This window comes from Gossypium hirsutum, chromosome A13, assembly GCF_007990345.1.
Source record: "Gossypium hirsutum isolate 1008001.06 chromosome A13, Gossypium_hirsutum_v2.1, whole genome shotgun sequence".
Taxonomy (NCBI): Eukaryota; Viridiplantae; Streptophyta; class Magnoliopsida; order Malvales; family Malvaceae; genus Gossypium; species Gossypium hirsutum.
Window position 1 is genome coordinate 106,943,612 of NC_053436.1, and position 26,344 is coordinate 106,969,955.

Genomic DNA, 26,344 nt, shown 5'->3' on the forward strand with positions numbered 1-26,344 from the left:
CCTTTTCGTTAAAATTTTTATCTATTTGTATTGTTAAAATTATTTTAAATGACATGAATAATCAAATAGTAACATATGCAGCAAAATGTAGTGCAAAAATTTTCATAGTACTTTTCATAATAACTATAATTAAATCAATCAAAAGCATAATATACGAAGAACCATGAAAAAGGCCAGGGGCGAAACCAGGGGGCTGGCATGGGCCCCGGCCCCCCTAAAATATAAAATTATTTTTTAGACCTTTAAATTTTTTTAAATAATTTAAATTAGTAAAGGTAAAATTGTACTTTGTCCCCCTAAAATTATAAAAATTCGATTTAATCATTTACAAATTATAAAGATATAAACTATAAAAAATTAAAATTTCATCCGCCTCAAAATTTTTCTAGCTTCGCCCCTGAAAAAGTCGAACGAAAATCATTCATGGTAGACATATATATTAGGATTAAAGATTTACATATTGCGATGCGATTACTGAAATTTGAATTTAAAAAACATTTTTCATAAAATTGGTGAAGAAATTGGAAATTGAACGACAAAATAAAATATTAATAATTAAGTGATAAATTCGATTTAAATAAAAATATTATTATTAAATATTACAATCCAATCCATGTACCTATTCGTATCTGTATATCTTATCAAAATATTATTATATTTAAAATATTTTAGATTTAAATATTCAATCGAGTTTGTGATAATAATAAAAGACTTTCGTTAAAATGAAGTTTTAGGTGTTTTTTAGACACATGCCTATTACTCTTTTCATTATCAAAATCGAAAGAGTTAAAAGATAAAACCCTCCCAATAAATATATTTTTCAGTATTCAAATTGTTCGTAAAGCGTTCCAATATCTATATCTATATCTATATCATATCATATTGTATTTTATTTTATAAAAAATATAGGATAAAATATTCCATAAGTCCTTCTATTCTTTGAAAAATTGAAATTTAATCCTTACATTTTTATTTTTAGGAATTTAATATTTTTGCTTTTCTTATTTAAAAATTCAAGTCTAACTGTTAACACTATTAAATTTTATTTTGTTAAATTCAGATTAATTACAATGTCATTTTTTAATTAAAAGGCTACTAAGATAGTATTTTTTTAATTTAAAAATATTACACCAATAAATTTAACAGTTTTAATAGTTGGACCTAAATTTTAAAATCTAAAAAGTATAGATTAAATTCTAAATTTTTATAAAGTATAGGGACTTATGGCATTTTAACCATAATTGTATAATTTTAAAATTTTTTATTATTACCTAATATGAGGTCTACCGTTATTATTAGAAGGTCTTTAGGGTAACTGACCTAAACCCAAATGCCGAATGTCCTTGTGAAGGGAGGGTAATGCCGAAATGGGACCCACCATCCTTTGAATCAAAACAAAATTATCTGGAAATTCAATCGATTTTTTTCTTAAGAAAAAAAACTAAATTCTAAATAAAAATTTTTAAAAAAAAGAAAAAGAACCAATCAGAAAATACCACATAAAGAACACTCCTCTGAAGAAACAGAAATCCAAAAAACCAAATCCTAGGCGACGACTAAGAGAAAGAAGGAAAAAAGAAGAAAGGAGAAAAAATGGTGTCTTACGTAAGCGTGTTGTTGTACGGAGTGGGAGGGATGGTGATGGCTGGGATGGCGTTGCTGGTAGCGTTTCAAGAGAAGCTCGTTTACGTTCCGGTTTTGCCGGGTCTAACTAAATCTTACCCGATAACGCCGGCCCGACTCGGGCTCGTCTACGAGGACGTTTGGCTCAGATCCTTGGACGGAATCCGACTCCATGCTTGGTTCATCAAGCTCTTCCCTGAGTGTCGAGGTCACTCTCACTGTCTTACTCCCGATCCGCCTTCTTTTTAGCGTTTTTATTTTTCTGTTACGTTTTTTTTAATTGAATTATAGTAATTCTGCTGGTTTTAGTTGTCTTTTAGGAGATTAGGGATTAGGATTTGGTTTTCGGTTTGAATTTTTGGAGCTAGTGTTTTTTTGCTGGTTTAAGACTGTTTAGTTGAATGCTGATTTTTGGTTAAGATTTTACATTTTTTGGATAAGAATTTTATTGTTTGATTTGTTTTTTTTTTTGAAAGGTTATGTTCTCTTGACTATTAGACTGTCTAGTTTGCGCTTATATCCTTGTTTCTGCTCTATTTTGAACTTTGAACAATGAAAATAGGATGATTGAAACAAATAGGGTTTATTTGAATTAAGTGAGAGCTGAAGTAATTCTTGAGATTAAGAGTATGAACTTTTTTTTAAAAGTAGGTGAAAATTTCTGGGAGACGGGCGATTTGTTTGATTGATGTAGTGTGATGATTGTCATTATGAATAGTGTATCGTTTTTAGTCCAATTGGTAAGAGTCAGATATGAATGGCATAACTGATGTGTTTCTATTTGTTTTGGGCTGGGCACTTGATTTGGCTATTACATGTATTTGAAAGTTTTGGTAAAAGTTTGTGAGATCTTGTGAGAAAATGAATATGAAAACGTAACCGAGCATTCACAATCATATGCTAAGATGTTGTCTTGTAATATATTGTGGTATGTTGGTGTTCTGTGATTCAGACCGCAATACCATCTCATTTCTTAGAAAGTAGTTCTTTTGGTTTTGCAGGCCCAACCATCCTGTTTTTTCAAGAGAATGCTGGAAGTATCCTTTTCATCAGCTTAATGTCTTTGCATTATAATTTCCATTTCACATTTTAGTGTATTCAAATTGGAAAAATATTTTTCTCTTCTGAAATCCAAGGTCCTTGGGCAACCTTAACCACTGATCCGCAGACATTGCTCACCGTCTGGAAATGGTACGCATAATGCTGCAGAGGTTACAGTGCAATGTCTTCATGCTATCATATCGAGGGTGCGTGTTCTGAACATCTAATTTGATGCTTCTCTGTTTATGCTTTCTTGTGTTTTTGGCACCACGACCTTGATTACTCCTAGTATACGACTTATCTACTTAATGAAGTTTAACACCCAATTGATCAAACAGTTATGGAGCAAGTGATGGTTATCCTTCTCAGCATGGAATTATTAACGATGCTCAGGTTGTGACTCTGTCAGTTTTTCTATACTAGATTCATAAAGCCACTACCTTACCAAACTAGCAATCTTAACTGTTTCTTTCTTTTTTTCGTTTAGGCTGCCCTGGATCATCTCTCCCAGCGGACTGATATTGACACAGATAGAATAGTGGTCTTTGGAAGATCACTTGGGGGTGCTGTTGGATCAGTACTCACCAAAAACAATCCTGATAAGGTATTTCTCTTGTGATTATTTCATTTAGTTTTCTTTCTTCCTGAGAGTAAAGAGATTAGAATCAGAAACTACGCTATTGTGATACAGTAGTTCAAACTCATGCCGGAAAGATGATCAACATACTGGTTTCATCTGTTTTGCTTGTTGGACAATTGCCTGGTTAAACTTCAGATTTGTCTGCTTTCACATGACATGACTGTATCAATAGAATGGCAAAATTTTATTACATTTGGCACATTTACTTGTAAAACTTGTGGTCTGACTGGAGATGTTAGATCATTTGCGGCTTACACATAGATTTGTATCAATGTTCATAAGCCGGAGAAAGATGATGTAGTGTAGAGTTAGTTTCAAAGGATGATGAGAGAACTGGAAACATGCAGTTGAGCGTAACGCATTGAATGAGACTATAGTTTTTCTGGGCTGTGCAGACGCGTTACAGATATTTTAGTTCACTTTAAGGTGTGATCATAATTCAACTAAATTAGCATTTAAGTTTCATCTAGTTGGACTGTTATATTCCCAAATTGATTACTATTGTTTATTTGTTTCATGCTGCGCGGCGTGGATTTCTTCCACTCATGTGATCATGTTGCTCTAATTTCTACTGTTCATCTTTCATGGTAGAAGGCATTTCTACAATCAATTTGTGCATTTGTTTGCTAGACTCAGCTACAAATATTTTATTATTTCTTCTCCTAATATATATTATCTGTTTTAGGTTATATTAAGTATGTCATTTCTTGGTTTGCCTTTACATTCCAGGTTGCTGCAATGATATTAGAAAACACTTTCACATCTATTCTGGACATGGCTGGAGTTTTATTGCCTTTCCTGAAGTGGTTTATTGGAGGCCCGGGTACCAAAGGTCCCAAAATTCTTAATTTTCTTGTCCGTTCGCCATGGAGTACCATAGACATCATTGGGCAGGTACTCGTTGATTGGAAATTTGACTTCACTTCCTGAATCTTTAAGACTATTAGTGGCATATATATGACGAAAAATCTCCTATTACATATATGTAGCGTATCTGAGTCAACTGTGAAGGAAATAGTTCCTTGGTTTGAAAGAAACTGTTTAGACATTTATCCTTATGCTTATCTGTCTATTAGATGCTAGGGAGTAAAATAAGTTTAGGTTCAAGATAATTTTTGTACCTACAGTTGGCATTTTTGACATATTTGAATTTTCCAAATGTATCTGTAACTAGGGAAACATGGAGATGATGCTTGTTCTACCTTGTTTGTGTATGGCACTCGATCACCGCACTAGTTGATTTTGTTATTTTGAGCATTACATCTGCAGGTCAAGCAGCCTATCCTTTTTCTTTCTGGATTGCAAGACGAAATGGTTCCGCCATCCCATATGCAAATGCTTTATGCTAAAGCAGCTGCTCATAACAGGCAATGCATTTTGGTAGAATTCCCTACTGGCATGCACATGGACACTTGGTTATCTGGCGGTGATCACTACTGGAAAACAATTCAGCAGTTTTTTGAAAAACATGTGCCGAAAACTGGATATGGTATTGGTAATTAACCTTTTTCCCAATGTAACTATCGCTGGATGATATTTGACAGGATTAGCCTTTTTGCCTCTTGATGATATTTATTTTTCCTCCTCTATCTCTTGCATTATAAATTTGTCTGCTTAAGCTCGAATTTGCATCCGAGCCTAGCAGCACCTTGTGAACAACCTAGTTTCTGCATCTTGTTGATTGTCTTGCAAAAATATACTACTGTTGGAAGCATTTCTTAATGTCATGACACTAAGGCTACATTGTTTAATATTATATTCAACGGTGAACATTTCCACATCGAATCTTTACATGCCTTCTTTCTGGTACATGTGGAGGGCAAATCTGAATATAGAAATTAGAAACAAAACAACACACCTATATAACTGTGCTTCATTTTCACTGTTCTCTCCCTCTTTTGCTTATCTTTTTTTTTTTTGCTTATATATGGAGTAGCCGGAACTGCCAATAGAATGTTAACTACTCGTTACTTTCCTTTCTATGCGACCCCTTCCCCCTCGCCCGTCTTTTTTTCTCTTTTTGATTGGTGCCTGATGTTGCTTTCAGATTCCCAGAGGAGAGGTGACTAGCAGGCGTGCAATCTTTTGAGATTTTATTATTTGGCTCACGCACCCTGGATCTCAAACTTTTGTCCCTTTTCTTTTGAAGCTGCAGCTGGTAGAAGCACTCTATAAACATACACCCCGCTGTTGTCGTCGATCATTGTCTCCACGATTTTTTTTCTTCTTTTACTGGCATACGAAACATAAGCTGATTAAAAGCGATAAAGAGAAAGAACGCGAATTCCCGTTTAGTATACGGTATGACTGACTTTGACGAACAATCGTGTAATACCATCCCGATTCTGCTGGTTCCATTTGTATGAAATAAGAAAACTATTATAAGAAAAAAAAATGAAAAAAAGAATGTAGCAGATGTATGGTTGGTGCTGATATGTTTGAACTATTTGCATCTCTGTTTTTTTCTTCTTTTTTTTTGTATGGGGCAGTTTGGTCTTTTAGGTGTTTCAGCATTTGTTTTGACAATTTAGGTTGTTTCTGACCTTTTCTCTTTTTCTATTTGTTTCAATGGTAATTTTGAGCTGTTAATTTATATGAAACTGTTGTGGCAACTCCAAATCTCTTTCACTTTTTGCAAGACAATCAACAAGATGCTTCCAACAGTGAAAATGAAGCACAGTTATACCAATCAGTACAAGTCTGGATGCATTGGTCTAGATCAAAGAGAATTAAAACGCAATGAAATGATTGCAACTTATAGAAATTTGCACTGAAATAAAAATAAAAATTTGATGTTTTGATTTATTATCGGAATAAGACATTTTGGTCTTATCAGCGGTATTGATACAGAATTGACTTTTTTTTATTTATTACGAGACCTTAGATTGAAACAACAAAAAGAAAAGTATTAATGATTTAGGGTCTCATCTTGTAAGTAAATTATTATTAAACTATTCAATTAAAAAAAATCAAATTTAATTCTGTTGACAAATTTCAAATTTGACTTATTGAAAATCAAATTTGAGTATTTTAATTTTTAATTATTTAAAATTTGAATAAAGTATAAATAATTGAATAAAAATCAAAACAAAATTTAAATGAATTAAATTCAATTTAACCTAATTTATTTTTAAATTTTAATTTATTTTAATGTTTAAGTTTCAAACCATTTATCAATTAAATCTTAACTCATTGATATTAACATTATTGCTAATGTAGAACTTAAAATTACATTATTAAAAAAAACTCAAACGACTCCCCAAATATTATTGTATAAACATGCATACCCACTAGATCCTTAAACGTGGCAAGCGTTCAACCAAACAACGTACGCCACGTGTACTAAAAGTCCTTTTCATCCATGTCAAAGTTCTAAGCATTCCCCCTTATCTCAAAAAAGCAAAACAAAATTGAAACCCACAAAATCTATCTGACCTTTCATTATAATAAACAATTATTAATTAAAAAGAAAAATTATACTAAATAAACTATTTTTTTTGTTTTTTTATCCAACTGCTCTCTGCTAAATACTATTTATTTTCAGTGTTTCCTTCCTGTCTTCTGATATGTTTTTTTGTTGTTTTCAAATTTTGAATCACAGCAACACTGTGTAGAGATTTTCGATTTTTTTTTATTTCGTCTCTCTCCTTTTGTTTTTTTTTCTCCGTTAAAACTCACTCCTTTGTTTCCTTCTCTTTTCTTCACTCAAAAAAGTGTACGGAGAATGGACGGAGGAACACTGCATAGCCTCAGAACAGTAGAGGAAGTCTTTAGGGATTTCAAAGGCCGCCGTGCAGGAATCATCAAAGCCTTAACCGCCGGTCTTTTCGTCTTCTCCTCCTCTGAGTTCTTTTTAGGGTTACTTTTTTTCTATGTTTATTTTATTTATAGCTTGTTTTTTGTTAACGCATTTTAATCTTGTGTTTTTTTTTTCTGTTTTGTTTTCGGTCGCAGATGTTGGAGAATTTTTTGAACAGTGCGATCCTGGTTAGTTTTATTTATTTTTTACTTGCTTAAAAGTTGCACATCCAAAATTTATGTTTGTTACGTTATGATTGTTGGACGTAATGATTAAATTAGCATGTAGCTCAAATCAAATTATTTATTTTCCTAATGAGGTGTTGTAGTATCCCTGAATTTTACTAAATTTAGATGTACTTTGTGTAGTTAATGAAGCAAATAGATCACTTATTTGTGATTGTTTAAGTTTAAATCCTGTGATCGGAACTTAGATTTTATTGAAACAACTTATTTCATTTCCTTGTCCAGCATTTTGTACAACTTCCTTTATGCTCTATCGTTTGCTTTGAAACATGGATTTGAAATGTATGACCTCTCAATCTCCTAACCAATAGTCTTATTTGTTTCTCTTGGTAATATGACTTTCAGTAATTTGATTATATATGAGTACGTTAATGGTTGATTTCGTCTGTTCTTGATGGTTTGTTTTTGTTTAGTATTACGTTGTTAGTGATTTGCCAAACTTACTTAAGAATGGATGTGATTACCCTGTTTCTCTATTATGTCTACTTGGGATTTCGTTTGACCGACATTGTGTTTTTCAGAGAAGGAGAATCTTTGCTTGTATGGACTTCCTACTGAACAGTGGGAAGTTACTTTACCTGCAGAGGAAGTGCCTCCTGAGCTTCCGGAGCCCGCATTGGGTATTAACTTTGCTAGAGACGGGATGCAAGAAAAGGACTGGTTGGCACTTGTTGCTGTTCATAGTGATGCGTGGTTACTAGCAGTGGCTCACTATTTTGGTGCTAGGTTTGGTTTTGATAAAGCTGACAGGTACAATTTCACCCCTTTTCTGCTGCATAACTCCAGGGAGAAATTAATAATGCTTGGTGGACTGTATGCTTAATCAACTTTATTTTAACTGTGACCTTTTAATGGTGGAAAAGGTATTGAATAGTGATAATAGGAAATGGATGCACAACAAAAGTTTCATGTAGCCATTATGTCTCATCCTTCTTGTTGAGTCATCATGTCATGTGGGGGATCAAGTATTTAAATGTTTCACTGGATATAAACTGGATATAAGTGCATTTAAACATGTTGTGCACATCATTTTTCACCTCGGGTTCTGTTAGGTCATATCCTTTAGATGAATGGTTAAGGACATGTGAGTTAATGCTGGACATGCACATGAAGCTTGGAAACAGATATCCATAAATTAAGTGAAATTTATTGCATACAATATTTTTTCATATAGAAGTTTGAAAAGATTGACTGGAATTTTTAATTAAGGAAGAATGCTGTCATTTTTGTTGTAGATATTAATTTGTGAGTTAATTTGATGCAGGAAACGTCTCTTCACTATGATAAATGATTTCCCTACAATATTTGAAATCGTCTCTGGAAGTGCCAAGAAACAGACAAAGGAGAAGTCATCAGTTTCAAATCATAGCAGCAATAAATCCAAGTCCAGTGGAAAAGCTGTAAGTGGGACATTTTTTTTTAAAGTTTTCTGATATCTTAAGTAAAATATGATTATCAGTTAATAGTAATGGAAAAGAATAATGGCAATGTGTGGGATATCTTAAACTTCATAGTTCTGTTATATTGGTAGCCAAACCTTCCTTTTGTTCCTTATTTGGGCCAAACTTAGTTGAACATTCTTGAAAACCAAAACATTTAATTTCAAAGCTAATTATGTCATATTATTCTGTAAATTATCCATAATGCGGACTAATCCGGTCTGTCAAGGCTGTTTTATCACATTATGATTCCTGAAGCTGGATTCCAACCCCCAGCTATGGTTTTATGCTAGTGTTGTTTCGGGTTTTCTTTTTGATATGCCAAGCACATTTTGACAAGTTACTGACATTTTCAGTTAAATACATGTAATGAACTAAGCCAAGCGTACTTCTATCTATTTATTATCAATTTTATGTGGAACTCTTTCAATTGATTCAGTGTTTATTACGTTCATTTTCATTTCTGCACCACGTTATACTCGGCTATTTCCTTTTTCACAGAGAGGGTCTGAATCTGCTAAATACTCAAAGAGCGTGCAACTGAAGGATGAGGAAGAGGGATTGGACGAGGAAGTGGAAGTGGAAGAGGAGCACGGGGACACCTTGTGTGGCGCATGCGGTGAGAACTATGCGTCAGATGAGTTCTGGATTTGCTGCGACATATGTGAAAAGTGGTTCCATGGCAAATGCGTAAAGATCACCCCCGCCAGGGCCGAGCATATCAAGCAGTACAAGTGTCCCTCTTGCAGCAACAAGAGAGCACGACCTTGACCCTAAGGAAAATGCCAGTTCAATCAGGTTGTAATCTTTCTCAGGGACTGTCAGTTGGATGTAAAGTATTAGTAGTTTCCCGGTGCTGAACATGTACTCTTGATTCCAGATTTCGGATATATAACATTTCACTTGCAGGAAAACTCGTTGCCAGATAAAGTAAAGACTGCTAGTTCATTTGCATCTCGATGGGTTAATCGTTTTCTTTTTGTTAGGCTATGTGTAGCATAGAATTTTCCCTTTTTGAGAGGATCTGGTTTAGATGTTTTTGATAAACCCTTATCAGGCATACATTCATAGTTGACAATGTCACTCGAGTCTAGTAACATAGGAGAACTGAATGAAGGCAAAATTCGTGTCTTGAGTCCTGTGTTTGCTTTTAGATGGTTGTTCCAAAAGGACAAGAAAGTGTTATATAATGCCTAAGTTGCATTTAATCTCAAATGCTAAAATGAAAGATGAAAGATACTAGTATTTGGATTATCTTAGCAGGTCTGAAGATCTGACTGAAATTTGATAGGATTTGGGCAAAAATATTAAGCCCATAAAAAACTTGAAAAAATTTGACCTGTTTAAAGTATGGGTCAAACTCGGACTTGAATCTTTAAGGCTCGAGCATGGTTTGATCTAGCCTATTTTTAAATTTATAATACTTTATATTATGTTATTTTTATATACTATGTAATTTAAAGTATATTAAAAAAATAAATCTATACTAAATATATAATACTACTCTAATGTAAACATTAAAATAATATTAAGATGATTATATAAAAAATTTCAATAAATAAAAAATATATAAAATTATTAACTAATAAAATAAAATAAAATAAAATAAATATTTAAAAAAATAATTAATATAGATAAGCTTAAAATGAACTTAAATTAATCTTTTGCAAATATCGTTGAGTTGAGTCTGACCGGGTTTAGATAAGCACAAATTATGTTAATATAATGCTTAAGACCGACCCAACCTGACCTTGAATACCTCTAAATATTAGCACTTAATACTATCATCGTTATTAAAATATAAGTTTCAAGGCACTACCCTAACGGTGGCTCAAGTTTGTAGTCCATTCTCATGTAGGATTTTCAAATGAGACTATATTTAGAAAAGAGAGGAAAATGTAAAGCTTATCTTTGCTTTGTTTTTGACTTTTTGAGTTGCACGAATGGATACATTCAAACAAAATGCACGAAAAATCTCTGCAAGCAGAACTCATCAACACTGTAATAATCTCAAAGCAGATTCCAATGCATATACTACTTATCGATATCTGATAGTTTCATTGGGTAATATAACGTTAGGGTTTCGAATATGAGGATTAAGGGCTGCCAATTCTTTCCATTTAGCCCCGGTACCGTGAATACGAGACGAGATGCTCCACAAAGTGTCACCTGGTTGAACCTTTGTTGTTGAGGGGGTTGAAGATTTAAAACCAGGCTTGGATTTCAATAATGGATGCTTATTGCTCTTTCCCATTCCATTGGCCAGCAACCATCGAGAACCGGATTGTTGTTGGGCCGTGCTACCCCAAAGTTTTTTCTTGCTGGGCTCGGTCTTCAAACCTGCAACATGAACATCGGTGATTCTGTATTGAGGAATACCTTCCTCTTGGGAAGCTTTTTCTTCTTTCATCTCCTCAGGTTTCACCTTCTCTTTTGTGGCGGCCTCGGAGTCATCATCATCTTGATTGTCGTTGCTCAAAGCCGAAACAGTAGCATATATCTTTGGTTTTGGTGGGACAAACACTCTCTCCACTTGAATAAGAGCAAGCATTGGTGCACCAACTGGCTCGTAGTTTCTCATGGTATCGCGAAGTTGCACCATCAATGCCACTGTGAAGTTATTCCCTAACAAACCACACTTTTTACCCCGTTTTTTCTCTCCCTTTGACCCTCTGCAAATTGAGTCCAATGATGTAGCATGATGAGCAGCAAGGATTTTAGAAGTTCGCTCGCTTATTTGATCTTCATCGTCAATATCCCCGGAATCAAGTCTCATCCATTCATCAAGAGTTAGTGACAGACCCATTAATCCATCGACATTATCACCGCTGTCTTTTATATCCAACAATTGCAACCCGGCAGTTCCATCCAGACCAAGGGACCCACTAATACCAAACCCCTTGCCTTGAAGGGCTGAAATTTCCCCAAAAGACCGTGCACTGATGTTTGAAGGTGCATCTTCATCTGACATGCCTGACTGAATTCTCAACCCTTCCATTGAGAGAGCTTCAATCTTATCCATTGCCAATGGAGCAAGATCTTCAAGGGCTACATAATCTGACCCCATCTCATTGACAGAGGTTGAATTAAGATCGCTAGAGCTGGGTCGAGTTGATCTTCTTTTAACTTTCTTTTGCCTGCTAGACATATCTTCCCCAACTTCAAAGTCATGCTGCAACGAACATTGCCTGCGTAGAAGAAGCAATGACATATAATATCAGTACGATTTCACAAACAGTGTTTATGAAAGAAGTATATGTTGAGAAACCAAAGAAAAATGAATCATGAACCTCTCCGGTCCCTCCAGAGCAGGAGCAGCTTCCCATGCAACTTGTTCCATAGTTTTACCGGTAATATCCTCCAAAGGCATCAACTTATTTGCCTGCATAGAGAGCTTCTCAATCCCAACTGAGGCCAGTTGCTGAAGTATATCCATTATACCAGAACCCATTTCTGCAGGTACTACAACCGGATTAGACACCTGCATGATCAGGTTCCCACCACTTTTAGCATCCCGGAAAAGTGAGGGATTCATAGATCGCAAAAATCCTCCGTTCTTTGTCTGAAGAAATGGACCTAAACCATCTCCGAGAGGAGGCAGTTCAAGTGGATCTTCAGGAGGCAAATCTCCTGGGCTCCCAAACCCAACAGAAGACCCAGATCGAGATTGCTGAAAAGCCTTCTCATTCAATCCCCACTCACGCATTAACGCTTCAGACTCCAAGTCTTCCAACACTTTAGCTCTCGTTTTATTCCTCCCACCAGTTTCCTTCTGATATTCTTGCTCAGCATCTTGGATAAAAGATGATAAATCAAAACTCTCGGTCAAGCTCCCCCAACCAGATGCAGTTGAGGTGTCGAAACCAGATTCTAGTTCCTCTTCATCAGCCATGTCAAAATCAAATAATGAGCAACCGCTGGCTAGGGTATCCTTCTCAAATTGCCTTAATAAACGCTCCCTTGGTGACTCAGGTTCACTCTCAGAACTCAAGCCAAGTAGACTATGATCAATACCGAGCATATTCAAGAAATCAGTTGCGACAGATTCAGTAGCTTCATCCAAGCCAAGTGATTTCGCCTTATAATCACCTTTATTATCCATGTAGTCCTCTGGATCTTCAAGGCCAGGAGAAGAAGCTAATGCTTCCCCCAAATTTGTAACACCATCTAAAGCTAAATCCAATTCTCTCATCAGCGATTCATTTGAGCACTGTTCATCCTCTTCGGAACTGCGATCTTGCACCACGAGCATATCTCCTTGATTAGAGATATGAAGCTGAGAACATTCTTCAAAATTTTCTCCCACACCAGGATTAATTTCATCAACTTGTGAGGTTTCTACGGTTGATAAAGTAGCCGCAAGGGAAACTTCCTCCGACCTAGCCTCTCCTTGATTAGAGGGATGAAGCTGAGAACATTCTTCAAAATTTTCTCCCACGCCAGGATTAATTTCATCAACTTGTGGGGTTTCTACAGTTGATAAAGTAGCCGCAAGGGAAACTTCCTCCGACCTAGCCTCTCCTTGATTAGAGGGATGAAGCTGAGAACATTCTTCAAAATTTTCTCCCACGCCAGGATTAATTTCAACAACTTGAGGGTTTTCTACGGTTGATAAAGTAGCCACGAGGGTACCTTCCTCCAACCTAGCCTCTCCTTGATTAGAGGGATGAAGCTGAGAACATTCTTCAAAATTTACTCCCATGCCAGGATTAATTTCAACAACTTGAGGGTTTTCTAAAGTAGCCACGAAGGTAACTTCCTCCGACCTAGCTTGTTCTTCTGAAGACAACTCTATCCCTTTTTTGTCAACAGAGAAGTCATTATCTTCATTTTCTTTTTCAATATATTCGTTAATTGATTCAGATGCAAGGGAAGCTGGAGGTCTGATGGGCACAAAATGTTCATTTAACACATCAGGTTCAGGCTTGGAAGAAGCAGAAGCATCAGGCTTTTCTTCATCAAGCTTCTGGTCTACTGTGTTTTTAACATTGAGCTCTGACTTTGGCACAGACAAAACTTCATGAAGATCTTTTATCTCTTCCACAACGGGAGATGAGCCAAAAGGCCTGGTGTTAACTAAACTGGGAAGACTCTCAACACACCTCGTTGTGACCAGGTCAATGTGATCAAATCCAGCAACGGCTTTTCCTGTACTCTGATTATTCTGCTTTATATGTGATAACTCAGCACGATGCTGATTATTTTTGAGCAGCACAGAATTATCCCCAACAACCATATAACCAAAACTAACATTCATGGTAGCACCTTTGGCCTTCCCTGATAACTTAAAACTTGTCGTCCACTTCCCCGTACTCTTCTCTTCCTCTAATTCTTCCAATGTAAGTGGAAGTAACCGCGTAAGGTCAACTCGATGCTTCCCCAAATCAAAGTCTGGTGTTCCCAACACAGATGCAAAAAGCATGCAATGCTTAGCCTCATACTTGGCCGAAAGGCCACTTCGAACACCATATATGGAACACGTATACGTCAACTTCTCTCTGAATTCCACAGTTCCATTAAAAACTTTAGAAGGACGAGTTGTTAGATCCCCATCCCGCCTCTTCCAATGCACAAATAGACTAAGATCATTAAAACTTACTGGTAAACACTCAATGGAGTGTACTTCAAGTGAGAAACAACAATTAAACCTCCGGTTCCGAACATTTGAAAACACTTTCAAAGGCTTCCAATTCCAAACAGATTTCTTCTCTTTAAGCAGAGGGTCCTCATTACTATTTTTCACGGTTGATTTCGGTTCCGGCAAATTGGTTTTCCAGGTCGGTTTAGACCGAGAATTAAAAGCAGAAAATGAATTGCTTGAACGGTTCTTGTCTAAATACAAAGCTTTGCTCATAGTTTCAATTTCATTCAATAACTTCCCATTACTCGAATTCCCACCATTCTTCTTCCTAGCTTCAGCTTTCGACAACATCATCTTTTTCATACATAAAATAAAAAATAATAATCAGATTAATCTATAGAAGTTAAAATAAAAACCCTTACTGAAAATTCATTGAACAAATCGAAATCGAAATCTAACAAAAGATTCAAAATTACTTAAATTAAATTACCAAATTGAGCTTCCCAGAGACTGGAATTTCCCAACTAGTTCAATATATAGTCTCCCTTCGGCGTTTGGCTATCAAAAAATTCAGGAAAAAAAAGTTCCTATTCAAAAAAAAAATCATATATAAAAATCTAGCAAAAAAAACCCCAAAAAAACCGCAATAAGCATGGGAGCTGAAGAGAATCGGACGGAGATATCGAAAACTTACAGCAAGCAAATTAATGGCGGCTGAGACTAATGAACCGGGCTTGTCTCGGCGGTTCGCTGCCCCACTTTGGGCCTTGAATTGCCGCTGCCTTTTACTCGAACCAACATTTTGAAACCAAGCTATGAAAAGGCGTTATATTATGCGGTTTATATTATATTCTACTTTTTTGGTCCAATTTTAAATATTTTATAAAACAATTCTCTTAAAAACATATTAATTAATTGTATTACGTAAATTTTAATTTAAAAAATACTTGGTTTCTTTAAAATTACATATTATTTCGTTTATTAAATCCAATAGACTAATTGAAAGAGTTTTATTTTATTTTTACGATTTAATCCATTTAATTTTGGATTTAATCACATTTTACTATGTAAAAATTAGGTTACATTTTATATTTCTACTAAAAATGGACAAGTCAATCTTTATATATTATATAAGGAGCATAGTTAAGGGAGATTGTTAAGGTCTCAATCTTCCTAAAATGAAAATTTTTCATTTAGATCATTTAAAATTCTAAATTAATAAAGATAAATTTACACTTTGATCACTTAAAAATGATAAAATTTTAATTTAATCTTTTAAAAATTATAAAAATATGGACAATTAAAATAACAAAATTATATTTTTATTATCGTAAAAATTATAATTTAATTTCGGTCTCTTAAAAAAATTTCTAGCTTTGCCCTTAAGTTATATCAAAGAGCAGATTGATCTCTTCTGTTAAAAATTTCATTCATTTATATTGTAAAAATTGGTATAATTGATAAAATAACTAGACAATAACATATGACATGCCACGTGTATATCATGTTGACGCATAAAAACTAATTTTTAATAATAAAAAAAGATAAAAAGTAAAAAATTAAACCCAATTTATTTTTTATCTAATTTACTTATTAAATTATCAAAATACTTTACTTGCGTTGCATGGAAATAACGTGACGTTATTGTTGAGCAGCTAACTTTACAAAAGGAGTTCAATATAGAGAGAGCATATTCCTTTTTTTCTTTAAATGTTGAGAGAGCATATTCAATTGGTTTTTTTTTATTAAAAATAATGAATATTTATATATCTTAAATTTTATATTATTTTAAAAAATAGTTATCTTTCTTTAAATATTATTATTAACTTTAAAAAAACAAAGTACCTTAAAGAAAAGAAAAGCATTACTTTAAAACTTATATTTTACATAATTAATTTATTTTAAATATACAATATATTTTATTTATGATAATTTTGGTAGCTTTTATTCCCGCGTTACCTAATTTTGGAATATTTACTTTCCTTTCCAATGCACATGAGGATTGAGAAAGTTTTAGAAAATCCTCCATGAGAAGCAAAAGCAAATTTTGAATTTATTTTAAGATTTTGTTTCTATATCACTTTTCTAGAAATATTATTTATATCACTTTTTTAGAAATATTATTTATAAATTGATTAAGTTTTAGTTCAATTAGTATAGTCATTGTTGTCAATGTAAGAGAATGTGAGTTCTAACTAGATGTGAGCATGGGCTGAGTCGGGCTCAACTAAAAATTCAGACCAGTTTGTTAGGGCCCAGGCCGAAAAATGGTCCTAAAATTTTGCCCAAGTCCAACCCAGATAAAAATACTAAAACTCGAGCCCGACCTGACCCGCTCATATTAATTTTTATATTATTTTAAAAAATATATAATACAATCAAAAATACTAAAAACATCAAAATAAATATTTCCCAACAAATTAAAAATAAATTTTAAAAAAAATGTATACTTAAATAAGATTAAGATAGATGCAACTTAACAAGCAAATGTCTCTAAAATAATAACAAAATTAACAAATATCTTTAAAATAATAACAAAATTAATAATAAAATAAGTTTTATACAATATTCAAACAATAACAACAAAATAGTAGCAACATAATAATAAAATGGTAGCAAAATAGGGAGAAAACAATAAGAAAATAATATTTAAAAAACAAATTTTTTTATCCTTTAGTAGATTCGGGTCGGGCCGGGCTCGAGTGAAAAATGCATTACCCAAGGCCCAACTCATTTTTTAAATGGACCTTATTTTTTTTATCCAAGCCCATTTTTCGAGTCTATATTTTTGTCCAAACCCTCCCACATTTCGGCTGGGCCTCAGGTTTAGTTTGAACATATTGAAAAATATTATTATGGATTGAAAATGGCCTATGAATAGTTCTAGGCATTGAATAAAAAAATAGATATAATCAAAATGTATAATAAAATTGTTCAAAAAAATATTATTTATAATAATATATACATTTAATACATTAAATTAATTTATAAAATTATAAAATTATATATTTAATACCATATTATTAGTACAATACCATACTAATTAATTTTCTAAATGTTTAAAAAATGTTATTTATTTATATCAAATTCAGTAATGATTTTAGTAATTGTGGTTTGTGCACCAAAAAGTAATAATATTATAATTTTAAGGCTACAGTGTTTTAAAAATAAACTGTTTCACTTCGGTGGAATTTTGGCAAATATATTTAAGTAAATTGTAGCCTAATTTGTTTGGAAAGGATGGAAGGTTCTAAAGAAGTTTGACAAAGTTTTTGTTAGTAAGTGGAATCCAATGTTTTTGTTTGTAAAGAATTTGCAGCAACTGATCTTTTTATGAGGTAGTTTCATAAATTTTAACCCATTTTTAGTATCAAGGTTGACATTAAGCATGTGGGGTGGAGGTGCATTTGTTGTGAAATCCGAATGAGTTCCTTCAACATTGTCTAGACCTTCATCGTCAGAATCACTCTCTTATGGTTCAAAAAATAATGTAATTTCTTAATCACTCGGCCCGAACTCTCGAATTGGATCATTATGGATTTCAGATCTCTCTTCGTTATCAACCTTAGTTACATTGTCTAGGGTTGGATGCCTCTTCACCGGTGTAGCTTGTAAGGAGTATATCACTTGTTCTTGTAAACCGTATCTCTAGAGTCAATAATTTTATATGAGGAACTACTGAACTCAACCACTTGCTGTCGTTGCTCTTCAGTTTTCTGTTGAGGTCTATCCTGTAGAGGTACTCAAATTGGATCAGTGATCGATTTTTAAGTTTCATCGTAAACCTAATTGGTTCTTTCCAATTATGTAAATCAATAGTTCAAACCGCACTCAAAGGTAAGGCATTTCCCATTTTTATAGGAACTTTTGTACCAGAAACAATGGTATCTCCAATTATAGCCCCTTTGGGATGTAAATATATCTCTTCTTTATAACCAAAATCACTTGCAAATTGTCCACCGGTGTAACTTGATGGCATATTCGTACAAGGTTTTCCAGCATAAAACATCGGTGTTTAGAAGTTGAATCAAAAGCACTTACAAAATGTCGTGCATATATGTTGAAGTTCAGGTTACCAACTAACCCTACCTATTGGACGAACTGTACGTCAAAGTTGAAATCAAATGCTGAAACAAATGAATGCCTTCCCATTGATGATTCTGACATTTCTTGATAGGAGCTTTGTAACAATGTTGTCAACCTATCGCACAACCATGTGGTTGGACTTTCTGCTTCTTGTTCCCGATAGGCATTAACTATAACTGTTGTCGAACTCAGAGCACCTTCATCAACATCGACAAAGTGGACATATAACTCTAGTATAACATTTCCACTAGACCAATGCGAATCAAGCATCGCCTTGACCTTCATGTCACCTATTAGCTCAAATATATCATATCTAACGGGGTCCAGTGATTTTAGATATTTATATTTCAAGCTCGAAATTCTTCTTCGGCTTGAAGTTGCCACTTTCCTTCTAATTTTTTACCAAAGCTCGTGCAATTTTATGCTCTGGTTAAAAGTCAACTGTAGATTAGGTTAATACAAAAACGACACCAATTTTAATGTCAAAAATTTGACCGTCGTAATAAATAATGACTCTAATTCATGTACTCATCTTCAACGACTCATCTTCAACAAAAGAACTCGTTTCACATGTTTAAAACCAAAAGATTATATAGAAAAATGAGTAAACTTTATCTAAATTCAAATGACACTTACTTGAACTAATTTACTTTGTTAGATCGGTTTTGAAATTCAAATTTTTAACATAAACAATCTTTTTCTTATGCAAATTTCATTATAAAAATAATTTGCTCAAAATGTCAAGATGGAACTATTAACAAAATTCATTCATTTTATAGGAAATACTACCCCTGATATCAAACATAACTTCAAAATGTTGAAAAAGATTGACCATGACAAGTTTAAAAAATATTTCTAACAAGAAGCATTTTCTTGAAAAGTCTAAATAGTTTTTAAAAAACGCTTTTTGTTAGAAGAGATTTTCAAATTTAGGATGTGATTTTTAAATTTTATTCAGAATTCTCGAGCCTGAGAATCTCGAGTTTAGGGTTAGAGTTCAGGGGGTAAAAATATGTGGGAAGAAAATGCCTCCAACAATGCACACTTTCAATGTCTTTGCTGCCACCTCAACTGAAAATGCCTTCTGTAGGAAGCATTTTCTTCCTATACATTTTCAACCCTATCCCTAACATAGAATCTCACAAAAAGAATTTAGAATTCTGGAATCTCGAGATAATTTTCAAACATCCCATCCCTAGAATCCTAGACGGTCATGCGCTCTCACATAATTTATTTTTTTTTAAAAATTTCCCCCTCGATTGCCTATATAAAGGGGGGTTTTGCTTTCATACTCCATCAGCTCTCTCACCCAATGTCCCTTAGAAAAAATTTTCAAGCTCGAAGTTGTTTTTTTTTTAGGTGCTCAAAAATTTAGGGAGAGAGATTATTTTGTATTTGTGTTTGAGAGAGACATTGTGATAGTTTTAAGGTATGTTTGAATTAATGGTGATGTGGTGATGCTCAAAGACCCACACATTTCATTTCCCGTGTAGGGATGAAACCATTACATTAGAAGATGTCCATAACCTATGACAGAGTTGGGGGTAATAAGACTTTTAGGGGGAGTGATTGTGGCAGTGGAGAAAAACTAAAACGAGACTCGAGGCGACAACGATTATTGTGATTAAAAAACTTATTAATAACAACAAACCACAGTCGTCCATAGTTGAGTTTCAACTTTTTCTCCACCTTCACAGTTACTCCCTCTAAAAGTCTTATTGTTCCCAACTCTGTTACAAGTTTCGGACAATGAGATTAAGGATACTACTTTGATGGAGATGGAAATGAAGAAAAAGAATAAGTTAATTATACTGGAAAACCCTTTTTCCTCTCTATGATTATGACTTATGTATGAGGTTTATAAAGCACCATCTTCTAGTGGCATGAAATTTGAACCTGTGATCGCATAATAATCGTCAACTGGAGCCCGAGTTATACTTGAACTTATGACTGCATAGCTACTATCAACTGGGAACTTTAGTTATACTTCAACTCGTGACCGTATAACCACGATGAATTGAGAGCTCGAGTTGCAACGTCACATCTTCTAAGGTAATAGTTTCATCCCTGTAACAGCCTAATTTTCATTGGTATCAGGAATAGAGATTTGCGATCACTAAATCCGACAGGTGAGTTGAAAATTTAATAAATTAATACCTATGAGTCAAATGTGAATATAAAAGCATTTTTGAATTAGTGAATTTGGTGATTTAAAAGAATTAATTAGGTAAATTGGGTCGAGAATGAGGTATCGAGACCTCGAATTCATAAATCGAGCCATAAATATTTTTAGAAATATTTATGGAGTGTTGGTGAGGTAGTAATAAAATTTAGTCAGAAAATTTTGACGTTTGGGTGGTTAATTAAATAAAAAGTACTAAATTGAAAAGGGTGTAAAAGTTGCCAAAAGAATTAAATAGCTCAATTGTCAAATGAGGAAGGACCTAAAGTGAAAATAAGCCCAAATGAGATATTTTGGGCGGCAATAGCTGAGAAAAATTAGGAAATGGGTGAAATAAGGTCAAAATTGGAAAATTGACAAAATTGGCTAAAAAAAATGGGACTAAATTGGAATATCTAGAATTCTCTTCATTTCTCTTCATATTCATCAGCTGAAAAACAGCCATGGAGGAGGGTTCAAGGTGGTTTTCATACTATAGCTTCATGTAAGTTTAATTCTTGCTTTCTCCTTGAAATTTTTATGTTTTTGGACTTTTACAATTGGGTCCAACTTACTATTTCATTAGTTTTTGATTCCATGTCTAATTTTTGAAGTTTTTATGGATGAGTGCTGGAAGTATATGATGATTTGGCATGGAATTAGAGCTTTAAATTGTTTATATTCTGATTTTATTGAAAGAATTGAATAGAAAGTGAATGTTTGAGACCTAATTGTAAAAGAGTTTGAAGTTAGAGTTTTATGTGGAAATTATGAATTTCAATAGTTATGAAATAACTTATAATGTCTAGAAAAAATATTAATTGAGAAAATTATCTTAATTGAGGGGTTAATTGAGCAAGGACTGAATTGTATGAATTGTGAAATTTGGGGTAAAATAGAAATTAACATTTTGCACTAAAACTGTTTTGGGCAGCAGCAGTAGTTTAACTTTGAAAAATCACCAAAAATTTTAAAAATAGAATTAGAGGATGAATAAAATATGAAATTAAAACTTATTGAGTCTAGTTTCCTATAAAAGAAATTATGTAAGCAATGGAATTGTAAATCATGAGATACAATAACTTTTGTGAGACAAGGTCAGAATGATTTCGGGTTCCCCTGTTCTGAATTTGGAAAATCATAAAAAATTGGATAAAAATAATTAGAGGCTTAAATTTATATTTTTAGAATCCTTAATGAGTCTATTTTCAATAGAAACAAACTAGAACATCATTAGAATCTTTTACGAGAAGATAATTAATTTTTAGTGAAGAAGGGTCGGAACTGTCAGACAGTAGAATAGGGGAGATTTCAATGAATAAACTGTATTAATTGGCCCAACCAAAAATTAAGAAATTTTTATGGTAAGAATACATATGAGTCTAGTTTCTGGAAAAATTTATGGATCTTAATTTAGAGTTCTGTAGCTCAAGATAAAAATAATTTAGTGACTATGACACAGATGGACAGCTTGAATATTCACATAAGTAGATAGTGAAAATTATGGATAATGTTAACTACAATTGTGTTGTTTATACTAAGGATGTGGATGGAGAGCAGGAGGAGGAAAATATACAAAAATATATGAATGACTCGTGTATAAATTGATCACATGCCCGATTATAATCGATAAGTGTTGGATTAGAAATGATATAATGTTTTATTTGGTATATTTATTATGAAATTATGATTATCGTTACAATACAAAAATTGAACTTGTGAGTTTATATGGCTAAATTTTAGTGATTATTTGTTAATTTTATGAATTTCATGATGTGTTATTTCATATGTATTGATGATAAAATCGTGAATAATGTAAAAGCATGAAAATTGAATAAATGATCAAATTGAGCATTTCAGTTCAGTGACAAGATGAATTGAAGGAAAAGACCATGGTTGGATCATGGCAACAAGTGATAAGTGATAGCTTCGGCTACACTTATCTGATCAAGGAAAAGTGAAAGTGAAACACTTATCTGATCAATGACAAATGACAAGTGAAAAGTGGTAGCTTCTGCTACGTGATCAGTGAAAAGTGGTAGCTCCGGCTACCTGATCAGTCAAAAGTGGCAGCTCCGGCTACCTGATCAGTGAAAAGTGGTAGCTCCAGCTACCTGATCAGTGAAAAATGGTAGCTCCGGCTACCTGATCAGTGAATAGTGGTAGCTTCGGCTACAAGTGACAAGTGCTTTCCGTATAAGACCATATCTGGGATATGGCATCAGTGAGATATGTGATTCGTGTAAGACCATAGCTGGGCTATAGCATCGATATATGAATATGTGTACGACCATAGCTGGGCTATGGCATCATTATGTGAATATGTGTAAGACCATAGTTGAACTATGGCATCGAGAAAACGAAGTACTCAATTCCGTAAGACATTCACTAATTTGACAAAGTTTGGTAAGTGTTACATGGAATTATGTGATACAAGGAAGTACAAGTTGATAAGATACAAGTATAGAACTTGGTTGATAAATGAATTCATTTGTGATTGTATAATTGTTCATCTTGAATGTACTGCCCATATGTATTGATAATTCAAATGTTTTAATGAATAAAATTTCGATATGGAATAAATTGAACACGAGATAAATAATTATGAAATTGAACTCGGAATTCATGAAAATGACGGTTATTGATATATGGAGACATGAGACATTGATATATGAATATGGAAAATGTTTGATAAATGTGTTTATTCATAATTATAGAATTATATACCTCATGTGTACTATTTGCATAAAGATGATATTTCAAATACTTTGGTTATTTAAGCTTAAATATGAAATAGTCTGAAATCAAGATAAGTTGTTATGAAAATATATTTAGATTACAGAGATATGGCTGATATATGTTGTATGATTACATGACGTGAAATTGTGTATATATATGAGAAATTGAATGAGACTTAAGCCCATACACGTTTCTTGTTATTTATATGAAGTGAACGACTGACAAGGGTGATGAAGTTATAAACAGAGAGTTACAGGGGTTGAAAACACGAACGTGTGACTCTCTAAAGTGTAAAAATTTTCTAAGTGTTGCAAAAGTTTTATATGTTTATGGTTTGGTCCCGAACCACCCTGAATGTAAGTTTTGGGCCCCGTAAGCCCATATAAGGGACATTAAACATATGTATGAAAGTTTTTAATTTAGAAAAAAATTTATGGCTGATTTTTTTACATGATTGATCATATTAAGTTTGGTAATGCCTCGTACCCTATTCTAGGCTCAGAATACGGGTAGGGGGTGCTACATCCCCACATGATAGATGAAATGCGTGAGTCTTCGAGCGCTATCACATCATCAAACTTAAATATGCCTTAAAACTATCACAATGTCTCTCTCAATCACAAACATGAATAAATTTCTCTCTCCATATTTCCAACACCTAACAAAAAAAATTTGAAAGTGAGAAAATACTTCATTCGGAACACGTTTTTTGCTTCTCTCTCCAAAATCAACTTATTTCCTTAAATTAAAAAAAACTTAAATCCCTAATTAATTTTAAAAAATGACGTATTTATCTCATTAGCCCAAAAAATTGAATATATACCTTTTATTGATATTCATGAAAAGCCCTTTTCAATAGCAAGATTGGGGTTTTTTTACTAATATGGGTTTAAAAATTTTATTATCTACCAAAATAGGTTGTCAGATTAATTATTTACAAAAATAAGTTGTTTTTTTTAGTCGCGCCTATCAGAGAGGCGGGACATAATATTTTAATAATAATAATTTTTAATATTTATTATTATTATTATATTTAAAAAAAAATCGGGTAAAAAACGGGTCGTGCCTGACCAGTAGGCGCGATATGTGGCCCCTGCTGCAGGGGCGCCACACCCTGCAGTCCCATCACACTCCAGGAGCAAAGAGAGAAAAAGAAAAAAGAAGAAGAAAAAATTAGTAATTTTTATAATTATTTTAAAATTAAATTGTTAGTAATTTAGAATTATTTGATAAAATTTTGTGTTTGTAATTATTTTAAAATTAATTTATTAGTAATTTAAGATTATATATTCTAAATTATTTTGTTTAGTTTAATAATGTTAAATTTATTTTGTTAAATATTTTGTTATAAATAATTTGCAACTGTAAAGAAAATAATTTAGAATTTTTTAGAAGTCTAGAGACTGGAAAATCGAAAGTAAAAGAGATTGAGAATAAAAATTAGAAAAGACGGACGAAATTGAATGGAAAAAGATGATATGGTGAAAGGTTTATATAGTATTAGAGTTTGAGGGCAATAAAATTTGTAAATGTTGGTGCAATAAAATTAATTTCTAAAATGGTTGTGCAATAAAATTATTTTTTAGTAATGTATTAGTGTATTGTGATTTTTTGATAATGTATTTTTTAAAAAATATTTTTATAGCTATTTTATTAGTAATTTATGATTTGGTTATATAAATTGTTAGTGTTTAGTAGTTTTACGGGTATTTTATTTATTTCGTATAAAAAATTTTATTATATACGAAAATACGATAAAATATGGTTGAGCCTCCTGAGTAGGCACGACATGTCGCGCTTACCTGACAGGCTCAACATATCGCGCTTGTCAGGTAGGGGCAACATGTGGTGCCTCCTCGTTAGGCACAACCCATTTCCCCTATATATACCCCCTCCCTAGAAACCATGAGCAAAAAAATTAGTAAAAAAAATTAGCAGAAGAAAAAAGAGAGAAAGAAGAAGGGAAGAAAGGAAAAGAAGAAGAAGAAAAATAAGGTGCTTTAATTTATTTATTTTTAAATAGAATGTAGAAACTTGTTAAAAATTTTATTATTTAATATTATTTTGTTGGATAAATAATTTTGTTTGTTAGGTTCTGGATGAAAATTTTTGCATCAAAAATTTTGAAAATTTTGAGAATTTTGAACTTTTTTTAACAGATCTAGTATTGAAGATGGAGAACAAATTTTTCGTATGCGTTTATTTTGATGGAGAAATTTTGACAACAAACGTCGGATGTATTTTTAAATGCCGCAAACAAGTTGCAATGAGATTTAATAGAAATATCTCGTTTGATGATATGAAGGAAAAAATTAGTGAAAAAATTTATAGACGTTGTGGGAGAAGGATCTCGAAAATTTTCTACAAGTTTCCAGTTTCGATGGATCCCATAAAATTTACCGAAATGGAACTTGTAGACGATGAAGATGTGGATACAACGGTCGTTCTTTACTGCCATAGCAACCAAAATGCACCGATTCACTTATTTACTGAGTTAGCTGTTGTGGAGTCAATAGAAGATCCAACTCCATTAGGTGAAGAAGATGGACCCCAAGAGCCGTGTATGGTGGTTCCGACATCATACGTTGGTAGTCAATCAACTACACATGGGATCGACATTGATCTTAATGCTACACCCGAGATTGATGTGGGTGGTGATGATGTATACTGAAGTAGTGATCCTTCTGATTATGAAGTCGATATTAATAGTGATCCCGACGTGGATGATGTCCCAGGTGATATTGACGATGAAGGCGTGAACGAGAATGGAAACATTAATGCGTTTTTAGTCGGGAACTAGATCCGTCGTATTGTGATACACAATAATCCTGGGGTACACATGTCTCGGATAGACCCCGATGCGGCACATGCAGCCGAGTTCCCGGAGTACCTTGAGATACTACCTGCTCACCAGATAGCCATATATTCTGATCTTCAGGAGTTGTTCGTGGGCCAGAGATTCAAAAGTAGGGAAGAGTGCGTATTTGTCA

General features: G+C 33.3%; 3 protein-coding genes across 5 annotated transcripts; 2 read left to right on the forward strand and 1 right to left on the reverse strand.

The window, feature by feature from the left end:
* The first annotated feature begins 1,435 nt into the window (after positions 1-1,435).
* LOC107893345 (alpha/beta hydrolase domain-containing protein WAV2) lies at positions 1,436-5,897 on the forward strand. Of its 2 annotated transcripts, none has more exons than XM_016818301.2 (8): positions 1,436-1,831; positions 2,625-2,660; positions 2,792-2,870; positions 3,003-3,057; positions 3,152-3,268; positions 4,034-4,198; positions 4,574-4,799; positions 5,352-5,897. In XM_016818301.2, the coding sequence occupies exons 1-8, from the start codon at positions 1,594-1,596 to the stop codon at positions 5,372-5,374; spliced, it is 939 nt and encodes a 312-aa protein (XP_016673790.1). In that variant the 5' UTR covers positions 1,436-1,593; the 3' UTR covers positions 5,375-5,897. The 2 variants fall into 2 exon arrangements, with proteins under 2 accessions (XP_016673790.1, XP_016673791.1); XM_016818302.2 differs by having other exon boundaries at positions 4,574-4,793.
* Positions 5,898-6,692: 795 nt separating this feature from the next.
* LOC107893344 (PHD finger protein ALFIN-LIKE 5) lies at positions 6,693-9,741 on the forward strand. Its single transcript, XM_016818300.2, has 5 exons — positions 6,693-7,125; positions 7,259-7,291; positions 7,870-8,098; positions 8,613-8,748; positions 9,289-9,741. The coding sequence occupies exons 1-5, from the start codon at positions 7,029-7,031 to the stop codon at positions 9,556-9,558; spliced, it is 765 nt and encodes a 254-aa protein (XP_016673789.1). The 5' UTR covers positions 6,693-7,028; the 3' UTR covers positions 9,559-9,741.
* A 901-nt stretch (positions 9,742-10,642) lies between these two features.
* On the reverse strand, positions 10,643-15,199 carry LOC107893343 (protein PLASTID MOVEMENT IMPAIRED 1-RELATED 1). Of its 2 annotated transcripts, none has more exons than XM_016818297.2 (4): positions 15,063-15,199; positions 14,859-14,955; positions 12,078-14,722; positions 10,643-11,975 (listed from the first exon to the last, which is right to left on the reverse strand). In XM_016818297.2, the coding sequence occupies exons 3-4, from the start codon at positions 14,720-14,722 to the stop codon at positions 10,826-10,828; spliced, it is 3,795 nt and encodes a 1,264-aa protein (XP_016673786.2). In that variant the 5' UTR covers positions 14,859-14,955; positions 15,063-15,199; the 3' UTR covers positions 10,643-10,825. The 2 variants fall into 2 exon arrangements, with proteins under 2 accessions (XP_016673786.2, XP_016673787.2); XM_016818298.2 differs by having other exon boundaries at positions 14,859-14,926; positions 15,063-15,193.
* Positions 15,200-26,344: the final 11,145 nt, after the last annotated feature.

Bases quoted from the DNA above. Each gene is read 5' to 3' on its own strand.
- LOC107893345 (XM_016818301.2), top strand. From the start codon at position 1,594: ATGGTGTCTTACGTAAGCGTGTTGTTGTACGGAGTGGGAGGGATGGTG. The intron at 3,269-4,033 runs GTATTTCTCTTG...TTTACATTCCAG, and splicing joins CCAAAAACAATCCTGATAAG to GTTGCTGCAATGATATTAGA. The intron at 4,800-5,351 runs GTAATTAACCTT...TGTTGCTTTCAG, and splicing joins GAAAACTGGATATGGTATTG to ATTCCCAGAGGAGAGGTGAC.
- LOC107893344 (XM_016818300.2), top strand. From the start codon at position 7,029: ATGGACGGAGGAACACTGCATAGCCTCAGAACAGTAGAGGAAGTCTTT. The intron at 8,099-8,612 runs GTACAATTTCAC...AATTTGATGCAG, and splicing joins GGTTTTGATAAAGCTGACAG to GAAACGTCTCTTCACTATGA. The intron at 8,749-9,288 runs GTAAGTGGGACA...CCTTTTTCACAG, and splicing joins CCAAGTCCAGTGGAAAAGCT to AGAGGGTCTGAATCTGCTAA.
- LOC107893343 (XM_016818297.2), bottom strand. From the start codon at position 14,722: ATGATGTTGTCGAAAGCTGAAGCTAGGAAGAAGAATGGTGGGAATTCG. The intron at 11,976-12,077 runs GTTCATGATTCA...TCTTCTACGCAG, and splicing joins GCTCTGGAGGGACCGGAGAG to GCAATGTTCGTTGCAGCATG.